Source organism: Olea europaea, chromosome 6 (assembly GCF_002742605.1).
Source record: "Olea europaea var. sylvestris chromosome 6, O_europaea_v1, whole genome shotgun sequence".
NCBI classification, from domain to species: Eukaryota; Viridiplantae; Streptophyta; class Magnoliopsida; order Lamiales; family Oleaceae; genus Olea; species Olea europaea.
This window is the reverse complement of record NC_036242.1, coordinates 29,223,192-29,244,015: the sequence shown is the minus strand read 5'-3', so window position 1 is coordinate 29,244,015 and position 20,824 is coordinate 29,223,192. Positions and strand designations below refer to the sequence as shown.

The following is a 20,824-nucleotide window of genomic DNA, read 5'->3' as shown; positions in this document are numbered from 1 at the left end:
CCTACTAATCATCAAAAACTTGAGATTTGCCAAAAGAAATGTATGTATTATTGCAAATTAGAGATTCTAAGCACAAGATGCATGCAGAAATGAATCTACCGTTATATCATTAAATGAAGATGAGACGACGATCACACTTAGCCCTCATTTTAAAAAATTCATTTTTCTCAAACTCATATCTAATAATACATTTTAAAGGACCCATAATTTTTTCAACTTTTCAATCATATATTTATCGATTTTCATAAAAAATAGTTAAAAGTCTAATTTTTATCTAAATCAAATAAAGGCTCCACATTATTCTTTTGCGAAACAAATCAAATTAAATTAAAAAATGGTAAGGGTAGGAGTGTCAAATGATTTGGAAAGGTCAAAAAGAGAAGAAAAGCATGGCATCAAATGGATCGCTACTCCCCAAAACTTTTTTCTAATTTACTATACTTTTTTCAACACTCATCCAGTCCTTAGCCCTTAAGGCTTCTCTTCTCCATCTTCCCAACTTCTTTCACATTTAGAAATTCAGATCCACAAACCCAAGTTTCTCTGTGTTCTTTCAATGGCTGATACATTTTCTCAGACTTCCAAACCCAAAAGACAAGATACATCTCCCGATTCAAATCCAAGTAAGTTTTCTTATAATTATCTGTACAAAGCTGCTCTTGTTACAATTTTTCTTCTTCTTCTTCCATTTTTCCCTTCCCAACCTCCTGAATTCATTAACCAAACCCTGCATGCTAGAAGTTGGGAGCTTCTGCAACTTATTTTTGTGGGTATAGCCGTCTCTTATGGTCTTTTTAGCAAGAAAAATGAAGGAACTGATAAAGATCATGTCTCGAAGTTCGATAATGCACAAACATATGTATCTAAATTGCTTCAGGTTTCATCAGTTTTTGATGATGAAACCGAAAACCAAACTTTAGTTGATGAAAACAAGGTTCAAACCTGGAATTCTCAGTATTATAGGGGGGAACCACTCAAGGTAGTGGCTGAAGAAAGCCCTATCAGCGTCAAAGAACAAACAGCTACTAGTTCAGGAGTTGGCCAAAAGCCTTTGCTTTTGCCTGTTAGAAGTCTCAAACAGCGTGTGCCAGAGACTGTTGAGGTAGATGATTCCAATGGAAAAACCAGTTCACGGATTAATAGATCAAGATCCAATTCAGGGTCAAAAAGATTTACCAGCAGCAGTTCAAAAAATTCTAGGCATGACGAACTTGGAGAGATAAATCCTGTAAATTTGGAGGAAAAAGTGGAGGATAATGTTGTCCTCCGGTCGCCGATTCCATGGCGATCAAGATCAGGAAGGATGCAAATGAAGGAAAATGGGGATAACCCTCCTCCATATTCAATGGAGGATCCTGAATTCAGTAGCCTGGAGTCACTTTCTTTAAGGTCATCAAGGCCTAATTCTACTTGTTCAACACCAAAAACTTTATCTCCTTCGCCATCCATAACCTCTTCCAAAAAGCTTTCTTCTTTATCGTCAACAGAATCTCAAGCCAAAAGTTGTGAAGATTTTATGAGGAGGAAGAACTCCGACAAGTTTTCGCCTCCACCTCCACCTCCACCTCCACCTCCACCACCACCTCCTCCACCTCCAACTCATCTTCGGAAATCTGTATTGATGAAATCGAATTCAAGTGTTTTGAATGATGCAGAGAAGCAAATGAGGCGGAGCATTAGGAGTGTTCCAACGCAAGAATTGAGCGAGATAGAATTAGACGAACCACCAAGAAGAGCCAATTTCGGGTCAGATTTCAAGGCTGCTAGAGTTGGAAGTGATGATGTTCCATTCGTTGGGAAGTCTGTTCGAACAATTAGACGTGGTGAATTTCAAACAGAGGAAAATCCCCAACAATACGAAGCAGCGATCTTCCTCGACAGAAGTGAAGGAGATACTAACAAATCCATGCATGAAAATGTTATTCCTATTAATGCATCATCAAAGAAGGAACCCATTAATTTGAAAACTAGTGATGATGATGATTACTCCTCGGAGACTGAGTTTGAAGATGATTACTTCGAAGGAAGCAGTTCAGGCAATAATGGAGAAGATAGTGGTAATGATCCAGGGCGCGATGTGGACAAGAAGGCCGATGAGTTCATTGCAAAATTCAGGGAACAGATCAGACTTCAAAGAATCGAGTCTATCAGAAGATCCACTAAACAGCGTGCAGCTGCAAACACTTCGAGGTAACTCAATTCAGCTGTGATTTCATCACTGTCATCTTAGAGGTTCTTACTTTACCTTTTTTTTTTTTTTTTTTTTAAATTAATTTTCCTTTCCTCTTCACAAATTCATGGGCCTTGGTATAGAGGATTTGATGAGATATGTATTTTCATTGTAACTCTAATTATCAGACAGGTATACATACTGTTTTATGGATTAATCTCCTGCTCTCAAAGTGATCCTTCAGCAGCCTTGCCATGTATTTAAATTTTAAAGTCACAACCAGTGATCGATCACTAAATTATGCACTTAATCATATTATCTTACATATTTTGAAGCCAAATTATTATGTAATTACGATCCTTAAAAATATTTGTCATTTTAAAGTTACATAACATTAAATTGGTCGTGAAATGTACCAGCAACATCCACAAGAAAACATGCTTCATCAATTTACACCCAACGGCAATAGGGCGGGGGCGCTACTATGACAGGGGCTGTGACAGGCTCCACTTTGGAGGGGGCACCAAATATGCACCCTATTACAAGGCCTGTCAAAAGGGAATCCAACTTCCATCATAAAAATATTACTCCCTTCGATAGAGCCAATTGGTTCAACTTCCAGGCAACTCTAGTGCAATGGGGGGTATGTTTGGCATTTGTGAAGCTACTTTTTATTTATATGTTTTGTGAGGCACAAGTATTATTCACTTATCTACTTTTATTTTAGGGCATATTTGGTTTTGATTATGAGAATCAAATTTTTAACTGTTAGCTTGAAAAGTAAGTCCTATTTATGAGTAAAGATGTCAAAAATGATGACTAACTATGTTAAGTAACGATTAAAAAATTGATTTTTATAGACAACTGTTTAGAAAACTTGTCAAATCAATTTGGGGAATTTTCTGACGCCAAGAGGACGTATAGAAAGATTGCTTTTCAAGTTTGAAATGCACGTGTTAATTTGAATAGAGCATTTGCAGCTGTTCAAATTTTCCCTGTTCCGTGACCGCTCTCCGCCCAGGATAACACTTACCTCGTATTAGATGTGTAGTACTTAGGGGATGTTTGTGCCCCATTATTTGTGAAGAATGTATTATGAAATAGTGATTGATGTTGAAATATGTAGTTAAAAAAGAATGAAAATTTTTTAATTTATGTGTAATATTAATTTAATGAAGAATTTGGGGTTAAAAATGAGTATTGTAGAAAAAATAATGTTGTATAATATAAACAAACAACTGCGAAATAGGACATATTTGACATGATTTTTTATTTTACCTTTAATTCCTCTAAAAAAGCTTTTAAAAAAATTACTTTAATTTTTGTTTAGAAACTAATTTCTAAAAGCTTTTTTAACTATAAAAAATATTTTGATAAAATTAGCCTAGGTCCAAAAGTAACTTTTCGGTCTCAAACGCTCATTTAGCTGTTCAAAAGCTATGCCAAATTGGTCCTTAATATTATCAAAATCACAAGCTGAAATTTTTGAAATATTAGAATTGTAGAAAATCAAGAACTTTCAGATATGGATTCACTTAAGCCCTGAAATAGAATCTATATAGGAGGAAATAAAGAATCTCTATGTACTCCTAAGTGAAAAAATAATACTCCCTCCATCGCATAAAGATACTTCTATTTTCCTTTTTCGTTTGTTTCAAATTATAGTCCTATTTATTATTTGAGAGTATATTTAATATGTTAGTTTCCTAATATGCCATTATTTAAAATGCTTTGTTATCACAATGCCCTTGTTTGAGCCTCATTTTGGAGGAAAAATTACATTTTTAAATAGTGTATTGATGAAAAATGTATGATTAAAAAATAAGAAAAAATTTTAAATTTACAGTGTAATATTATTTTATTGAAGAATACATGATTGAAATAATATCAAAACACTGTTGAAAATGCATTTTTTTAAAGAATGGGGCTCAAGCAAGGACATAATTTAATTACCTTCAATATTGATTACATTAATGTAAGAGTATATTAGGAAAATTGATAGTATAATCTACCGTTTCAACTATATTAAGGGTGTGCTTGATAGGGCCATTCAATGGAAAATAAAATTCCACCCAAATTGTAGTTTTTGATAGCACACTTTTTCCATGGAATTCATTTTCTTGATTGTCTTGGGAGTTGTTCTTTTCTTGGTTTTTCACCCTACTTTGATGGTTTTTTTTTTTTTTTTTTTTTTTTTATAAAAAAAATTTTAAAAATTTAAAAAAAATTTTTAAAAATTGTCCTGAAAATTGTTCTTTTCTTGGTTTTCCATCCTACTTTGATGGATTTTTTTTTTTTTGTAATGAAAATAAATTCTAAGAATTATTGTAAAAAAAATATTTCCTTTAACTGACAATTTCTATATAAAACAAAGACAAACGATCAACAAAATATAGATGATTTTCTTGATTTTATTTTTTTTGTTGACAATGAAAACAAATTTCAGACCCAATACCAGTAAATTATATCCCTTTAATTGACAATTTTCATGTAAAACAAAGTCAAACGAACATAAAAAACACTTTTATTTCAACATTTTCCACGTGAAAAATTATATCAATCGAACACAATGATTTACAATTTTCAGGAAAATAATTTCTAGGCAATTCAATTCACTTAAATTCATTTTCAATTCAATTCATTTCAATTCCATCTTTGCAATCAAACGGACCCTAACTAAATTTTCTTAATCCGTGTGAAAAAAGATATAGGACTATTTTTATGGGATGGATGCAGAGTGACGTTTGTCAACATCAGGAAATGTTTATAACAGGCATGGGAATGAACTATTGATGTCCTCTAGGTTAGAAACAAATTAATAGTGTTCCTTTAAAATCCAAACAATTTGCTGACTACATATCTGGATTATGTCAATATTATTCACCGGGCCAGATCAATCGATGAACCTACTAGGGAAATACACAACATAAATGAGTTAAGCAAATAAAAGCCTGACAATCATGTTATCGAAATGCACCGGCAAAGTTCCTGAATTCAAATTTCAAACAAAAGTAGTTGAAGTGCTCTTCTGATCTTTAAATTCTCTTATAGAAGCATAGTTGAAGTTGGTCAATGAGAAGTTAGATAACATTGCCAGAGCTCGTTTGTCCTCAGCACTGTAAACTTGGTTTGCTTTTCTGATACGGATGGCATTCATTCTCTGATGCCTACTACCACTCATCACATACCCAAGAGTCTCAAACTTCTGAATCTCCTCAGCCGAAAGGCCAACTTCGCCTATGTGTGGAATATGCTTACTTCGCTGAACATACTGTGCAATGGCATCACCTTCACCGGGCCTAAGTGCACCACCATAGCTAATGTGCCCTTCTGCTGTTGGCAAAGGCATTAGCCCAACATCTTGTTCATTTCCAGTCAGTTTCTTTCTAGACTCAATCAATTCCTTAAACAACTCTGCTTTACTTTTGTCACGCACTTCAGCCTCATCTACCTTCTGCTTAGCAGTCTTTCCATCAATTTCAGAATCAGAACTACTCTCATCGGCATTGGAACTCTCGTTGTCAGATTCTTTTCTTCTTGCTTTTTTGAGAGGCGAGCTTCCCCTTCTTTGACTTACATGATCACTAGCATCGGAATCCTCAGTTTCACTCTCGTCAGTCTCGCTTTCACTTGAATTGCTCCTCCTTCTAGTATTGCTCTTCTTCCTCCTCCTCCCAGACCTCTTACTTTTCCTACTGCTCTTTTTCTTTTTGATTTTCTCTTCCGCCTTCTCCTATTTTATTCTTCCGAGTCGTCATCCTCACTGGACTCCTCTGACCCTCTCTCGATCTCAGATACAGATTTTGATCTCCTCCTGCGCCTAGAATTCAACTTTCTACTCTTCCTCTTCTTCCTTGACAACGAGTCATCTGATTTAGATTCAAAATGCTCAGGCTCCTACTCAGATTCACTCTCTGATGAATCGCTACTCAAATCTTTTCGAACTAGACTTCAATTTATCATCCTCTCTGTTCTCTTTTTCTTCTTCAGTTTTCCTTGTAATTTCATCCTCAGGTTCCAAATCCGAGTATTGGTTTGATTCCCTAGGAGGGCTAGGAGTAGAATTTTCAGTTCCTGAGTAATTTTCTCAATTTCTGGCAATTAAGCCTCCTGTACTCTTCAAATCCAAAGCTTTTCAATTCTTCATCCGACTCAGACTCCCCATGACGGCCATTTTTATAATCGCGATTGAGAAACGGTTTCTTTCAGTCATCATACCTATTCCTATTTCTTCTGTCGAACTGTAGGGTTTCAGCGGGCCTCGGGCTACGTCTAGGGTACGAAGAATAATCGGGAGAAGAGCAACAGTACCTGTTGTAGCCATTGCTGGGTGGGCTACGACTGTAGCTTGGACTCCTGCTTCCGCTAATGCTAAAATACTCTGGTGAGAAGGGGCAGGTGAACAATAAAAGGAATGGAATGTTGGAAAAGAGATGAACTCTACTTGGCAGATCGTTAAACACAATGAGCTTCTTGTGTTGAAACGTGGGAGGGATCAGAAAGTATTTCCCTTTCCTGAACTTGGTATTTCCCTCAGAAACCAAGTTATATTGTGTGGCGGCTGGAAATTTTAATGTTGTTATGGAAGAGGTTGTGGAATGTTTGTATATTGTCATATTCAATGAGGCACACTCATGTTAGTGACACAGACGGAGCGAGGTGGAGATTTGTACCTCTCTATAAGAAGCTTGTGAATAACTGGCTTTATTACATCCAAATTTAAATGTCAAAAAATGAGCAAGTTTTAGTACCTGTAAGAACATTAATTTGTGCAAATTATTCAAATAGGTAACTATCAAAGACTTCTAATCTCTCAAGTGTTATAGAAGAAACCTTTCGATTTCAAGGCTCTCAGAACAAACAGAAGATACCAGTGAACCCCATACAGAAATTTGTGGTATCTTAGCTTGGCTAATCATCTCCTCCAACAACATAACGGCTTTATACGGCCTTCCAATTAGGCAAAGTCCCTGTATAAGTTTAGTGTATGTTTCACCTCCGGGCCAGTAAGAGTGAATTAGCATCTGCTCCAACATCTGACTAGCGTCTGAGTATTTACCATCGTTACATAGTCCATCAACAAGAATCTCGTATGTTTCCTGGTTAGGAACACAGGCAACCTGCCTAGACATCTTGTCAAAATACCCTAAAGCCAAATCGGATTTTCCTTTGTTACAAAGACCTCTTATTAAAGTATTATAAAACCTAACAGTTGGAACACAGCTATTCTCCACCATCTCAATATCAATCACGTCCACCACTTCATCAATCGTTCCTGATGTAAATAATGATGCGACCTTAGCTTCGTAAATTAATGAAGATGGTCTTAATCCTCTGTCGTACATTTCTTTGAGCACTTCATCACCCTTATCAATCTTTCCTTCAGAGTAAAGATCAACCGCCAATGACCTGTATGCATCCCAACTTGGAACTGTGCCTTTGATCAAAGCCTTGGTGATAAATGCCTTTGCATTATGGGTACTTGCTTCACATTCATGATTTCCTTGGCTTAGATCAAGCTGTTTTTGGCATCGCTTTGGAGCCTTGAGCCCTTTTTTCAAGACTTTACCAAGTATTGCCACAGCCTCGTGGACCTCTCCATTGTCACACATAGCATCCAACAGAGTTCTATATATTGCAACATCAGCACCACTGCCCTTCTGAGAAATCCTCCACAACATAGAATATAACAAATGGGTGGCCTCAGTGAGTCTTCCATCTTCACACAAACCCCTCATCAAAGTCAAATATGTTTCCCTGACCGGATAGCAACATAGATTATCCATTTCTTGGAAAATGCACAATGCAAGATCAGAACGATGTATACGACAAAGACTATACATGAGCAAATTCAGGGCATGAGTCAGAGACTTGACTTCCCATCGGCAGGAATTCTCTAAAAAAAGGTGATAAGTGGTTTCTAGTTTGTCTTCTTTCACTAGCATCCTCAAAAGAGTACTGAAAGATTCTGTCCAGTCCACACAATTGAATTGTGGAAGACTTCTGAATAGAGCAATTGCTTCATCTAACAAACCTGCTCTTGCATAAGTTTTAATTGCACCTGCAAATACTGAATCTCGACACGCACAGGAATCCTCTTTCATTCTATAAATTACCTCTTTCATCTCAGCCACTCGTCCTGACCTTCCTAGGATGTCAATCATGGCACCATATACTGGACCATTATGGTGGTAGTTTGGGTATCTGTTTTTTGCTTCACCGAAGATCTCCAAAGCCTTTAGAGGGTTCTTCTGGTTTCGTATCAGCTGTGAGAGATAAGTAGGTGTTAGATGCCTTGGCCATCTGATACTCATGGGTTCAACACCTTCAATCTGTTTTATGAATAAAGGGGATGAAGAAAAAAGATCTTTAGTATTAGTAACAACAAAAACAATATATCCTAAAACCCAAACAAATCATGAGCAAAAACCAAGATAAGAGTAGTATCACACCACTGGTATTGGAATTTTCTCAAACAAGCAAATTATTATATGCTGGATATTTATCGTTCGCACTTGAGAGTAATCACCAAACACCTTATAAGCCTGTTCTTGTTCTTAATTTCGAAACCCTATCAGATTCTTGCCATTAGATGCTCAAGTACTGTACAATGTTTTCAGAGCATTTAATTAAATTTAAAAACTTGTCAAGAACCTTACTGAATGTAGATTTTTGTTCAGTGTTTAGAAGGTCTTCTGCAACTACTTCAAACAAACTTCTAGGCGAAGCAGGCTTCTCAAATATAGGATAGGTGGAGTATCTGTCACCCCTAAAATTACATCAAAACAAAATAAAATTTGCAATCTCAGAGAAACAAAATTCAAAAACTAATTTTACATTTAAACCAATAAAAACAGAATATACACAAAAAAGGGGGGTAGGGGAAAAAAACAGCAATACCTGTGAGCAAAGCTTCTGGTGTCTTTGTCGAAAACACGCGACGTGGACCAATTTCAGGATAGAAACTCGACAATTTCCGAGCTTCATCCCCTCTACTGACATTCTTAACCCCTTTGCATAATTCCTTGCAGAAAATCTGTCAAAAGAGGCATTTGAAGAGCATTTGTTCAGGGTATTGCCAAATTCAGTGTCCCAAAACCTCCATTACCCAATTTTTCACCTTGTTCTTTTGGGTTGAGGTGCATTTGCTGTGGCGCTTTTGGATTGGCGGTGGTTGCAGTGAGTGGATTGAATGAGATTAGCTGGGGACAATGAAATTTTTTTCGTTCTCTCTAAATTTTTTTGTACCTTTCAAGCAGGACTTATTTGGACTTCTAAAAAGGTTGGAACTCCCCCTTCAATTTTCTCTTTTTTCTTTCTGTTTTGTTATTTTCTTGTCCTTTTCCTAATCTTATGCCCGTGCAAATTGTGTTATTTTTTAAAATAATATTAGTGTATCTAGCGTTAAGAATTGATGTACATTAGATTAGATCAACAAATTAAACTCAATACAATCAGGTAAATTTACATATAATATTATCAAGAAAGTACAGTCATAAAGCATCTAAAGAGCATAACGAAATAAAGGTAAACTTTGATGCTGACAAAAAATAATTAGCAAACACGAGTTAAGTGTACAAGGGGAATTGAACAACATGCTAGCATCCTGGCCAGAGATGGCACCTTCTCATTAATCTCCTTTGACACAATATTAGATGTTTAGCTTGTAGATAGCTTAACTTATTTACATTCTTCCATTATCAATTGTAATCACAAAATTATATGTATATAAAACAGAACTATTCACGATGTGCTTCGATCGTCGATCATCAACAAAGAAGTTGTTGGTGTCATCAGCATAATTTTTCTATTAAAATTTTATTTCACATCCAACATTCCAACTGATGAGTCATAGAGTTAGTGCTCGAACTCGACCTAATCAGCCGGATCTCAACCTCTCACATGTCGCCCACCTATGAGGTCGGGCTACTTAAAGGTCGGGCCTTATATTTTGATCGGTCCATACTAGTTGTACCGGGCCCTGAGTCTAGCCACGCGACATCTGGGAAAGGAATGTCCTATTCCAACCGAAATTCCTTAGGATCCTTATCCTAACCATCCAACTCATTCCCTTTGTGATTCAAACTCAAATGGAACACCTTGAATAAAACTCAAACACCTTGCCCAATGAAGAAAAAGACTACAGGTAGTAAAATTGTTCTATAACTCTACCACCAACACCTATAAATACGTGGCCAAGACTCAATATTTAGGTACGTTTTTCATTGCTTCTAAATCATATCCTTACGCACTGAACTCCCCATCTGATTTAAGTATCGAAGGGATGACGAGAACACACCTTGTTGTCTTTGTTTCAAGTATCAAAAGATCATTCGTGTTCCCTTGTCTCGGAATTCAAGCTTTCAGTTCGAAGTCTATCAGGTATGATTTTTGGTAGTATCATTGGCGCCATCTGTGGGAATCACTACCAAAAGTCATGGTTAACACAAGTTCAAGTCTTCCTTCAGCAAGCTCATCCGTTCCAAACAATCCTCTCCCTCCTGAGGAACGCCCTGTCCCTTAAGAAGAATCATCAGAGATGCCAACATCTCAACCAGCCGTTGTCACCATTGGAGCTTTTGAGGAGCTCCGCCAAAAAGTAGCCGCACTGACCCAATTGTTAGGCCAGAGGATTCGCACCCGTCACATATCTCAACTCCTGAAAGTGATTTTATGACAGATACCCAAGTTCGAGCTCCACACGTAATTCATGAAGACGGTGGGGTTGGAACCTCAGGTGCGCCTCCGATGGCCTCAAACTCGAGGTCTGTCATAATGGATTCTACTAAACTCCATAGGATTATTCAATAGGAAATAGCAACGGGTATGCAACAAAACACCCAGGCAACAACAGGATTCACCCTTAATACGCCATTCACCCCAGAAGTTCTCTCATATCCCCTTCCGGACAGGTTAAGGTATCCTCGGATAAAGGAATATGATGGGACAATCGACCCCGTTAACCACCTCAATGTATACACGAATATCATGAACTTATAGGTAGCACCAGATGCACTGATGTGCAAAGCCTTCCCTTAGACCCTCACTAATGTGGGTAGAGATTAGTTCTCGTCATTGGAGCCCAACTATATTACACTTTCTTTACAAGCAGCAAGCGAATCAGGAAGACGGCCACATCGCTCATGCAGATACGCCAAGGGCCTAATGAAACGCTCCACAATTGCATGACCAAGTTCAACAAAGAAAGGCTTCAGATTCCAGATCTACATATCACGGCTGCAGTGTTTGTTCTGACATATGCCATAAGGTATGAAGCATTTAAATCTCTCAAAAAGTTTCCCAGAGCCAGTAATCGATCTTCTCTGAGAAACACATCAAGATGGAAGAAACTTTGGTCCTGAAGAGGGATGCATCATCTTCAGCTATGCTTAATAATAAAAGACCGCATGAGCTTAACCAACATCATGACATCCCTCGAGGCAAGCCGAGGTAAGACCCCATGTTGCAACCTTTACTCTCCTGAACACATCAAGGTCCTGTAAGTATTATGCTCTAGGTCCAATCAACTTTGGACATACATATTTTTATATATAATTAATGCAATTAAATGGCAGATCTATTATTTAATTAATAGACAATTAAATAAATAATAGAGTTCGTAGATTCAAATATTTGTAATTTGTTAAACACAAGGAGTTGTGATTGTGAGATACAAATTACATCTGATTGAATCTTAAATCATCCGTGGTCGTAAGTAATAACGAGATACGGATATCGTCATTACGGATAGACCATCACGTGTGGCATTTCTTACTTGTGAAGTAAGTAGCTGATCTCACAAGTTAAAGTGTGGTAACACTTAAATGAACACGTGGATGTTTTGTTATAGAACAAAACATTGGAGACCCGTCGAGAGATTCCACATGGATAACTATCTGAGTATCAGTGGTTAATTTCTAACGTTCGATACTGGAATTGGTTCTTTGACTTGAGGTCGTCATGGTACCTTATATGAGGACAGTCATACTTTGACGATGTTGGATGTTGCTCTGAAAAGGGCCGCTAATACGACATCGTTCGGGTACGTCAAGAATCGTATGAAGGTTGTGATTGATCAATAAAGGATTCGTTACTCTTAGATAGTAGGAGATTATGATCTGCATTTCATTCAATTAAGTCGATGATGAAATTCTTAGCCAAGGTGTACTCATAAGTCAAAAAAGAGTTTTCGACTTATATTGACTTAATAGTGGAGTGAAAGATAGGATCGATGATCGAGATTGACACAATTCCATATCTCGTAATTGATCGGATCATATTGACGAAGGGATTATAATTTCACGGTAAACGAACGAATTTGATTTTGTCATACCACGTGACATTTTCCGTCACATGTATTGCCCTGACACATTGACAGATGTCAATCAGGGACCGCGAGTGTGAATTGACGATAAATTAAAATGGTGTTTTAATTTATCAATTTTGATTAGATCAAAATAATATTTCATGTTGTTAGGCATCGTGGTAGGAACCTAATGGGTCGCACACAAAAGAGAATTGGAAGATTGCAAATTGCCAATTGGTTAATTTAACAATCGTTGGATAAATTAATTAATTGGATTTGTTATTTATTTTCCCGAATTAATTAATTGGATTAATTAATTCATGGGCCGGGTTTAATTAATTGGATTAATTAAATATTGGACCGGACCGAACCGAGCCCATTTGGGTTTATATAAATACATGGCTAGGGTTTGAGGTCCATATGGTTTTCATTATTCTTGCTGGCACAAGAGAGAAAACCCTGGTAGCTGCAATCTTGTTCTCTGTGTGGATTACCTTTGGAGGCTGGACAATTGGACAGCTGTGGATGGCGAATCAAGATTGCGGGAACGAAAAGAATAGCAAAGAAGTTTGCAGATCTGGAAAAGGTACAATCTTATCACAATTTCTATCTAAACACAAAGGCGATTCTTGGTGGAAATCGAAAATTATTTTAAATTTCGCTGTGCATGTATAAGTAGATTCCCAACAGTGATATCAGAGACTTCTTTGTGTTTGTTAGGAATTGATTTAAATGTTGGTGAAATCAAAAGTTGATTTTGTAATTTCTTGTTTCTGGCAATTTATGAAAATTTGATATTTATGAAATTAAGGGACTCTGTTGGAAATTTTAAACTATGGTCAATTTGCAATTTTGAAAAGGTAATTTTGAATTTAATTTTAAAATGGTTTTAAATTTGTTTTTAAATGCGTTTGACCTAAAATTTCAAATTGGACCCGTTTAAAATTTTAATTTAAATTGACGATTTTTTATATTTTCGTTAAAATATGATTTTAACTTAAATATTAAATTTGACCCTAAATTGAATTTTATTTTATTTAGGAGTTTCATCTTATATTAAAATATTAATTCAATTTAAATTAAAGTTTGACTTTAATTTAACACTTAATTAAAATTTGATTTTAACTGGTTATTCACCCGAATATATTTTCGAAATTAGAATTGGATTCTAATTTTACATTTAATTAAAATTTGATCTTAATTAAATTGTCACGCCCTAAATTTCTTCTTGGAATTAGAATTTGACTCTAATTTGCTATTTAATTAAAATTAGATTTTAATTAAATCAATTCACCCTATAATTTGTTCCAATTAGAATTAGACTCTAATTTGATGTTTAATTAAAATTTGATTTTGATTAAACATGTTCGCCCTAAAATCTTAGATTTAGAGTTTAGACTCTATCTTTACCATTTAATTAAAATTTGATTTTAATTAAATTCATTCGCCCTTAAATATTGGAATTAGAGTTAGACTCTAGTTTTGTCATTTAATTAAAATTTGATTTTAATTAAATTCAACCGCCTTACATTTTGAAATTAGAGTTTGACTCTAATTTGATGTTTAATTAAGATTTGATTTTAATTAAATAATCCCACCATATAATTGTTGAATTAGAGTTGGACTCTAATTTGTTATTTAATTAAAATTTGATTTTAATTAAATATTCCCACTAATTAAATAATCGATTAATATGATTAATTAATTATTTAATTATTCCGATCCATTTGTCTAAAAGAGTTTAGACGATTTAATTGCTAGAAACTTGAAACTTATTTGCATATAATATTAGATATTATATAGGTATACATTTATGTGATGAATGTATTATTAGTGGATGATTATGGACTCGATCATATGGATGTGTTGATTGGTTAATTTTTATTTTTGTCATTTTATGGGCCTGCGAACTCTTAATTGTTTTGGGCCTGCGAGCTCGTTATTATTGTTATTATTTTGGAGCTGCGAGTCCATTATTATTATTGTTACTATGGGCCTGCGAGTCCAATTTCATTTAGGCCTGCGTGTCAATTAGTATATGATACATGTTGAAATTTGACTAATTGATGAGATAAGAAGAGGTGGAGACCATGGAGATGGTGCATTGACACTGTTCAATGCCATACCCCCTAGGAATTGACCAACTAGTCTTCCTTATGGCTCGGGAAGCCTAGATAGTAAAATTTCATTATCGTCCACACTATTATATATATATATGCATATAATAATAATAATAATAATAATATATGTATATGATTGTATTGTTGTTAATGAGACTCATGAATGCAAAATCCCTCCATAAAATATTAAGTCACATTTGTAATCGCGTTCCATCATTATAGTGAAAAATCAGAGTCCTAAATCATCTCAACTTGTTGAGTACATTCAAGGCTGGTCCATTAGGGATATGTTTGACACTATGAAATATTTGATATTTCTGAATGATAGGTTTGACTTAACTAAAATTTATCTTTTGTTGAGTACACTCAAGGAGATAAATTTTCGAGGCATGTTAAGCTAACACATAAGATGTGTAGTTGTCAGCTTAATGATCTGAAAGTTGTATGGAAATACAATTGATAATAGTATCTGCCCAAATATTATATTAGGGCTTGTTGAGTACACTCAAGGTCTTAATATAATAGATGGGATCCCAGCCCACTGGGAGTCAAGCATGGACTCCATAAATTTATGTGAGACGGTCATAAATTTTATTTAAACAGTGGGAGCATAATTAATTTAATAAAAGACTATATTAAATTAATTGATGCATTTTATATATTATTCTTTCCTTTTTGTCATTTATATTTATTGAATCTGAATAACCATATGTTTTGAATGGCATACTAGATGCTAACAACCAAACTATATTTTCTTAATTGACACTGCAATTTGAGAATTGTTCTTATGCATGAGAAAATTGGTCATGTCTTTGAGTAGCCCTTTCCAGAGACACCTGGTGATGAATCGATTAAAGAAGAGGTGGCTACTATAGTAAACGCAGTGATGATAATAGTACTGTAACATATGTGATACTTGTAACTATGTCACTAAGTTACAAAAGCGACTTGAGAGTATAGATGTTGACACATAATCCTTCATTACAAAGGGTTGTATGATAATAATCGTGTGTGGAAGGATATGAGACTTTTGAACAACTATACGGGTGCAAAATGACAGAGTAATCTTCAATCGATACTTAGACACTGAAGATGATTGACGTTGAGAAATGTCTCAATTGAGTTCAATACAAACCATGAACTAAGTAGTGACTTGGTTCTGCAATCTCTGTCAGAGAAAGCTATTCATAACTAATTATGAATTTAACGTGAATAAGCTTGAATGCACAATTATTGAGTTGCTTAATATGCTTAAGACTGTTAAGCCCAACATCGAAGTTAGTAGTGGGCAAGTCATTGATTCCTCTAAAAATATTAAGAGGAAGGGGCTTTGTGAAAGCGTCCAATATGGTCAAGACAGTGTAAGCAAAGGACAATACCAAATATAATGACCCTTGGTTTTATTATAGAATGAAAGGTCATTAGAAGGAATATTGTCTGACTTACGTCTACTTCACAAGTTTTTTAGGTATCTGATACCAGATGTAAATCCCATATTTATACAAATATGGAGAAACTAAATAGAAGTATACTACTGCGAAAGGAAAAAGTTAACCTACATGATGAAGATGAGCAAATATTGCTGCATTGCCTGTAGGAGCATACTTCTTGCCGTTGCCCTTTGACTTAGTAATGGAATTAGAGAAATGTTGCTTTGTACCCACCATAGCTAGAACATTAAAATGAATTTCATGTTCAGACATGAAGCATTTTAATGTTAAGGACAATTGTTGTTTCTGCATATCTTGATTAATATCTTAATAGTTGTGGTAAGTTACAAAATAACATTTGCATTCTAAATACTAAGAATTCTATAATGAGTATAGAAATTATAAGGTATAAATGCGATAATCTAATTATTACCGAGATCTGGCATGACAGACTTTGTCATATAGATAAAAAGTAATTCCAAAGTTACATAGAGATATATACTTGAGATTAACTGATTTTGACAAGTACAATTTATGCATGTCTAATACAATGACCAAATCTTCTTTTATTTGAAAAGAAGAAAGGTCAGCATAATTACCGGTCTAATGCATAGTGATGCATATGGACTCATGTCAAAAGATGCCAGGTAATGTTTCTCTTATTTCATCAATGATCATGTATACTTGATGAAAACTCAAACATGAAATTCTTGAAAAGTTTAAGGGATTCACACTAGAATTAGATAAACAAATAGGTAAAGATACCCACACATTAAGATTCGATCAAGTGAGAGTATCTTAAAGATAAAATTTAGATAATCTAAGAGAGAATGAGATTCTCGTGCAGTGGACTCCTTCATATACACTGCAGCAAGGTGGTGTATTTAAAAGGAGGAATCGTTAATTATTACATATAATGCAATTAATAACAAGCCATGCAAATTTCTCAAAATTGTTTTGAGGTCACGCATTGATTGCAGTGTGCGACACACTAAACCATGTCCTATCTAAATTGGTTAACAGAACTCCATACGAGTTATGGAAAGACAATAGTCCCAATTTATCTTGTATGAAAGTTTGGGGTCATGACGCTTATTTGAAGCGCCTTAAATCGGATAAGTTTGAGACCGAATCCGATAAATACATATTTGTGAGATATTCAAATGAGACATTTGAATATAAATTCTATTGTCATGAAGAAAGTCTTCGCCTCATGACATATCGTCTTCTTAGAGAAAATGTTTACTCTTGGAGAAGACAGTGAAAGTAAAATAGAATTTGAAAGAGTTTAAAAGTCCACAGATATAGTTAACCAAGTAGATACATTCGAGTTTGATCCCATATCTGATAATGGACATACTTTGGATCAGGAAGTAAAAACTCATGAGGACATGACAGCTCTATGTAAATTTAGTAGGATCATTCGACCTTCAAGAAAGTGCGAATCCATGATCATTAATCAGGTATTAGTGATCCAGGATAATGAATCTGCTAGTTGCAACAAAATAAAGTCAAGTATTGACTTAAAAGAGACAGCATAAGGCCATGATACTCGAGATGAACTCGACGTATGTGAACAAGGTTTGGACCTTGATTAAGCCTCCTGATGGAATAAAACCCATAAGGTTTTGTAAATAGTTTACAAGGGAAATGTTGATATGGAAGTGGATATCCATATATACAAAGTAAGGCTAGAAGCAAAGGTTAAGTGTTGACCTTGGTGAAACTTTTCTCCCGTGACCTTGCTAAAGTCCATTCGGATTTTATTTGCAACAGTTGTATATCGTAACTAAAGGTTAAGATAAATCTCTATGGAGTTGAAATCTTCGATTTGATGGAAAAAGTCAAAGTGTTTGATTTTATCAAATTTGAAGACGAATTATGTATTTACAAGAAGATAGTGGGAGCATTGTCGTGTTCCTAATATTATAGAAAACGACATCCCTATATTTCAATCGTTGAAATAATGGTTGTTAAAGGATTTATTCATAAACGAAATGGGATAAGCAACTTGATTTATAGAGGCAGATCTAGAAGATTGCTTAACTCATCCCAATTTACATAGATGAAATCTTGAGAAGATTTCATATGGAGAAACTGGTTTACTCTTAAGCGGTATGTTGGAAAGGTTCCAAACGTGAAGCAACCGTTGATTCAATAGTAGAAACCTAATACATGGATACTTCAGAAGTAGCAAAGAGTTGCAATATGGATCATGATGTTCATAAATGAACTTGGAGTAGTTCCTGATATTGTTGATCACATACAATAGTATTGTGATAACAATAGAGCCATTGCGAAAGCAAAGGAATTAAGGTCTCATCAATGATCCAAACATGTATTAAGGCGGTATAATCTCATCAAAGAGATAATACATAGAAATGATGTAAAGAGAAGAGCAAATTTCCATATTTAATAATATTGCAAATCCACGGACAAAGAGTTGTCGTAGTATAAACATGATCGTCATATAGACTTATGATATTTGATACATAAGTGATTGGATCTAGTGCAAGTGGGAGTTTGTAAGTATTATGTCCTAGGTCCAATCAACTTTGGACATAAATATTTTTATATATAATTAATACAATTAAATGATAGATCTATTATTTAATTAATAGACAATTAAATAAATAATAGAGTTCGTAGATTCAAATATTTGTAATTTGTTAATCACAAGGAGTTGTGATTGTGAGATACAAATTACATCTGATTGAATCTTAAATCATCTGTGGTCATAAGTAATAACGAGATAAGGATATCGTCATTACGGATAGACCATCATGTGTGGCATTTCTTACTTGTGAAGTAAGTAACTAATCTCACAAGTTAAAGTGTGGTAACACTTAAATGAACACGTGGATGTTTTGTTATAGAACAAAACATTGGAGACCCGTCGAGAGATTCCACATGGATAACTATCTGAGTGTCAGTGGTTAATCTCTAACGTTCGATAGTAGAATTGGTCATTTGACTTGAGGTCGTCATGGTACCTTATATGAGGACAGTTATACTTTGGCGATGTTGGATGTTGTTCTGAAGAGGGCCGCTAATACGACATCGTTCGGGTACGTCAAAAATCGTATGAAGGTTGTGATTGATCAATAAAGGATTCGTCACTCTTAGATAGTAGGAAATTATGATCTGCGTTTCATTCAATTAAGTCGATGATGAAATCCTTGGCCAAGGTGTACTCATAAGTCGAAAAAAGAGTTTTCGACTTATATTGATTTAATAGTGGAATGAAAGATATGATCGATGATCGAGATTGACACAATTCCATATCTCATAATTGATCGGATCATATTGACGAAGGGATTATAGTTTCACGGTAAACGAACGAATTTGGTTTTGTCATACCACGTGACATTTCCCGTCACATGTATTGTCCTGACACATTGTCAGATGTCAATCAGGGACGGCGAGTGTGAATTGACGATAAATTAAAAGGGTGTTTTAATTTATCAATTTTGATTAGATCAAAATAATATTTCACGTCGTTAGGTATCGTGGTCGGGAACCTAATGGGTCGCACACAAAAGAGAATTGGAAGATTGCAAATTGCCAATTGGTTAATTTAACAATCGTTGGATAAATTAATTAATTGGATTTGTTATTTATATTCCCGAATTAATTAATTGGATTAATTAATTCACGAGGTGGGCTTAATTAATTGGATTAATTAAATATTGGATCAGATCGGACAGAGCCCGTTTGAGTTTATATAAATACATGGCTAGGGTTTGAGGTCCATATGGTTTTCATTATTCTTGCTGGCACAAGAGAGAAAACCCTGGTAGCTGCAATCTTGTTCTCTGTGTGGATTACCGTTGGAGGCTGGACAATTGGACAGCTGTGGATGGCAAATCAGGATTGCTGGAACGAAAAGAATAGCAAAGAAGTTTGCAGATCTGGAAAATGTACAATCTTATCACAATTTCTATCTAAATACAAAGGCGATTCTTGGTGAGAATTAAAAATTATTTTAAATTCTACTGTGCATGTATAAGTAGATTCCCAACAGGTCCAACATCCTAATAGAGCTCAAGGACCTGAAGGAGCTCAAATGGCCGCCCAGGTTGCGATCCCTACCCGATAACAGAGACAGGAACAAGTATTGCGATTTTCTTCGGTACCACAGACATACCACTGAGGATTACTTGGCTTTGAAGCTTGAAACTCTCATCAAAAGGGGATTTTCAGGCTCTTGCATCAGCTATGATAAGTGCCCGAGGAACAATCAAGATAAGAACAACTGCCAGGAAGGACCAAGAAATAAGCAGTCAGAGGCAGGGATTATCAACATCATTGTTGGAAGAACAGCTTCTGGAAGAGACTCCAACAGTGGACGCAAGAAATATGCAAGGCAGTCTCCTAGCATTACAACTATAGGTTTTGATTATACAGAAGACATCACCTTCGGGTCACATGATTTGGAAGGCGTATCCTTTCTTCATGATGATGCCCTCGTTATATCAGCCATTATCGCCAACTTTGAGGTCAAAAGGATTTTGGTAGATAACGAAAGTGCAACCAATGTACTATCTCATGAGGCCTTTATTTAGATGGTTATCTCAACCGAATAGCTCAATCCAGTTAGGACACCTCTTCAGGGGTTTGGACGAAGAGTCATTATTCTTGAAGGTATTGTGGGGTCACCCCTAACGTTGGGATTGGAAGGCCGATAAGTAACAAAGATCACAACCTTCGAAGTTTTCCATACCCCAATGACCTACAACACCATCTTGGAGAGGTCATTGCTTCATAGATTAGAGCTATTGTTTCAACTTTTCACTTA

At 35.4% G+C, this 20,824-nt stretch overlaps 3 protein-coding genes and 1 pseudogene across 6 annotated transcripts; 2 read left to right on the top strand and 2 right to left on the bottom strand.

Annotated features, from left to right (window-relative positions):
* The first annotated feature begins 431 nt into the window (after nt 1–431).
* On the top strand, nt 432–2,904 carry LOC111396382 (protein BNI1-like). Of its 2 annotated transcripts, XM_023022821.1 has the most exons (2): nt 432–2,190; nt 2,590–2,904. In XM_023022821.1, exons 1-2 carry the CDS (start codon nt 557–559, stop codon nt 2,747–2,749), a joined length of 1,794 nt encoding a protein of 597 aa, XP_022878589.1. In that variant the 5' UTR covers nt 432–556; the 3' UTR covers nt 2,750–2,904. The 2 variants fall into 2 exon arrangements, with proteins under 2 accessions (XP_022878589.1, XP_022878590.1); XM_023022822.1 differs by lacking the exon at nt 2,590–2,904 and having other exon boundaries at nt 433–2,452.
* Nucleotides 2,905–4,948: 2,044 nt separating this feature from the next.
* Nucleotides 4,949–6,786, bottom strand: LOC111395374 (annotated as a pseudogene).
* Nucleotides 6,787–6,858: 72 nt separating this feature from the next.
* On the bottom strand, nt 6,859–9,442 carry LOC111396381 (pentatricopeptide repeat-containing protein At1g05600). Of its 3 annotated transcripts, none has more exons than XM_023022819.1 (3): nt 9,071–9,442; nt 8,830–8,939; nt 6,859–8,502 (listed from the first exon to the last, which is right to left on the bottom strand). In XM_023022819.1, the coding sequence occupies exon 3, from the start codon at nt 8,482–8,484 to the stop codon at nt 6,991–6,993; it is 1,494 nt and encodes a 497-aa protein (XP_022878587.1). In that variant the 5' UTR covers nt 8,485–8,502; nt 8,830–8,939; nt 9,071–9,442; the 3' UTR covers nt 6,859–6,990. The 3 variants fall into 3 exon arrangements, with proteins under 3 accessions (XP_022878587.1, XP_022878588.1, XP_022878586.1); XM_023022820.1 differs by having other exon boundaries at nt 8,825–8,939; nt 9,071–9,199; XM_023022818.1 differs by lacking the exon at nt 8,830–8,939 and having other exon boundaries at nt 9,071–9,438.
* Nucleotides 9,443–11,577: 2,135 nt separating this feature from the next.
* Nucleotides 11,578–20,591, top strand: LOC111395373. Its single transcript, XM_023021348.1, has 2 exons — nt 11,578–11,669; nt 20,051–20,591. Exons 1-2 carry the CDS (start codon nt 11,578–11,580, stop codon nt 20,589–20,591), a joined length of 633 nt encoding a protein of 210 aa, XP_022877116.1.
* Nucleotides 20,592–20,824: the final 233 nt, after the last annotated feature.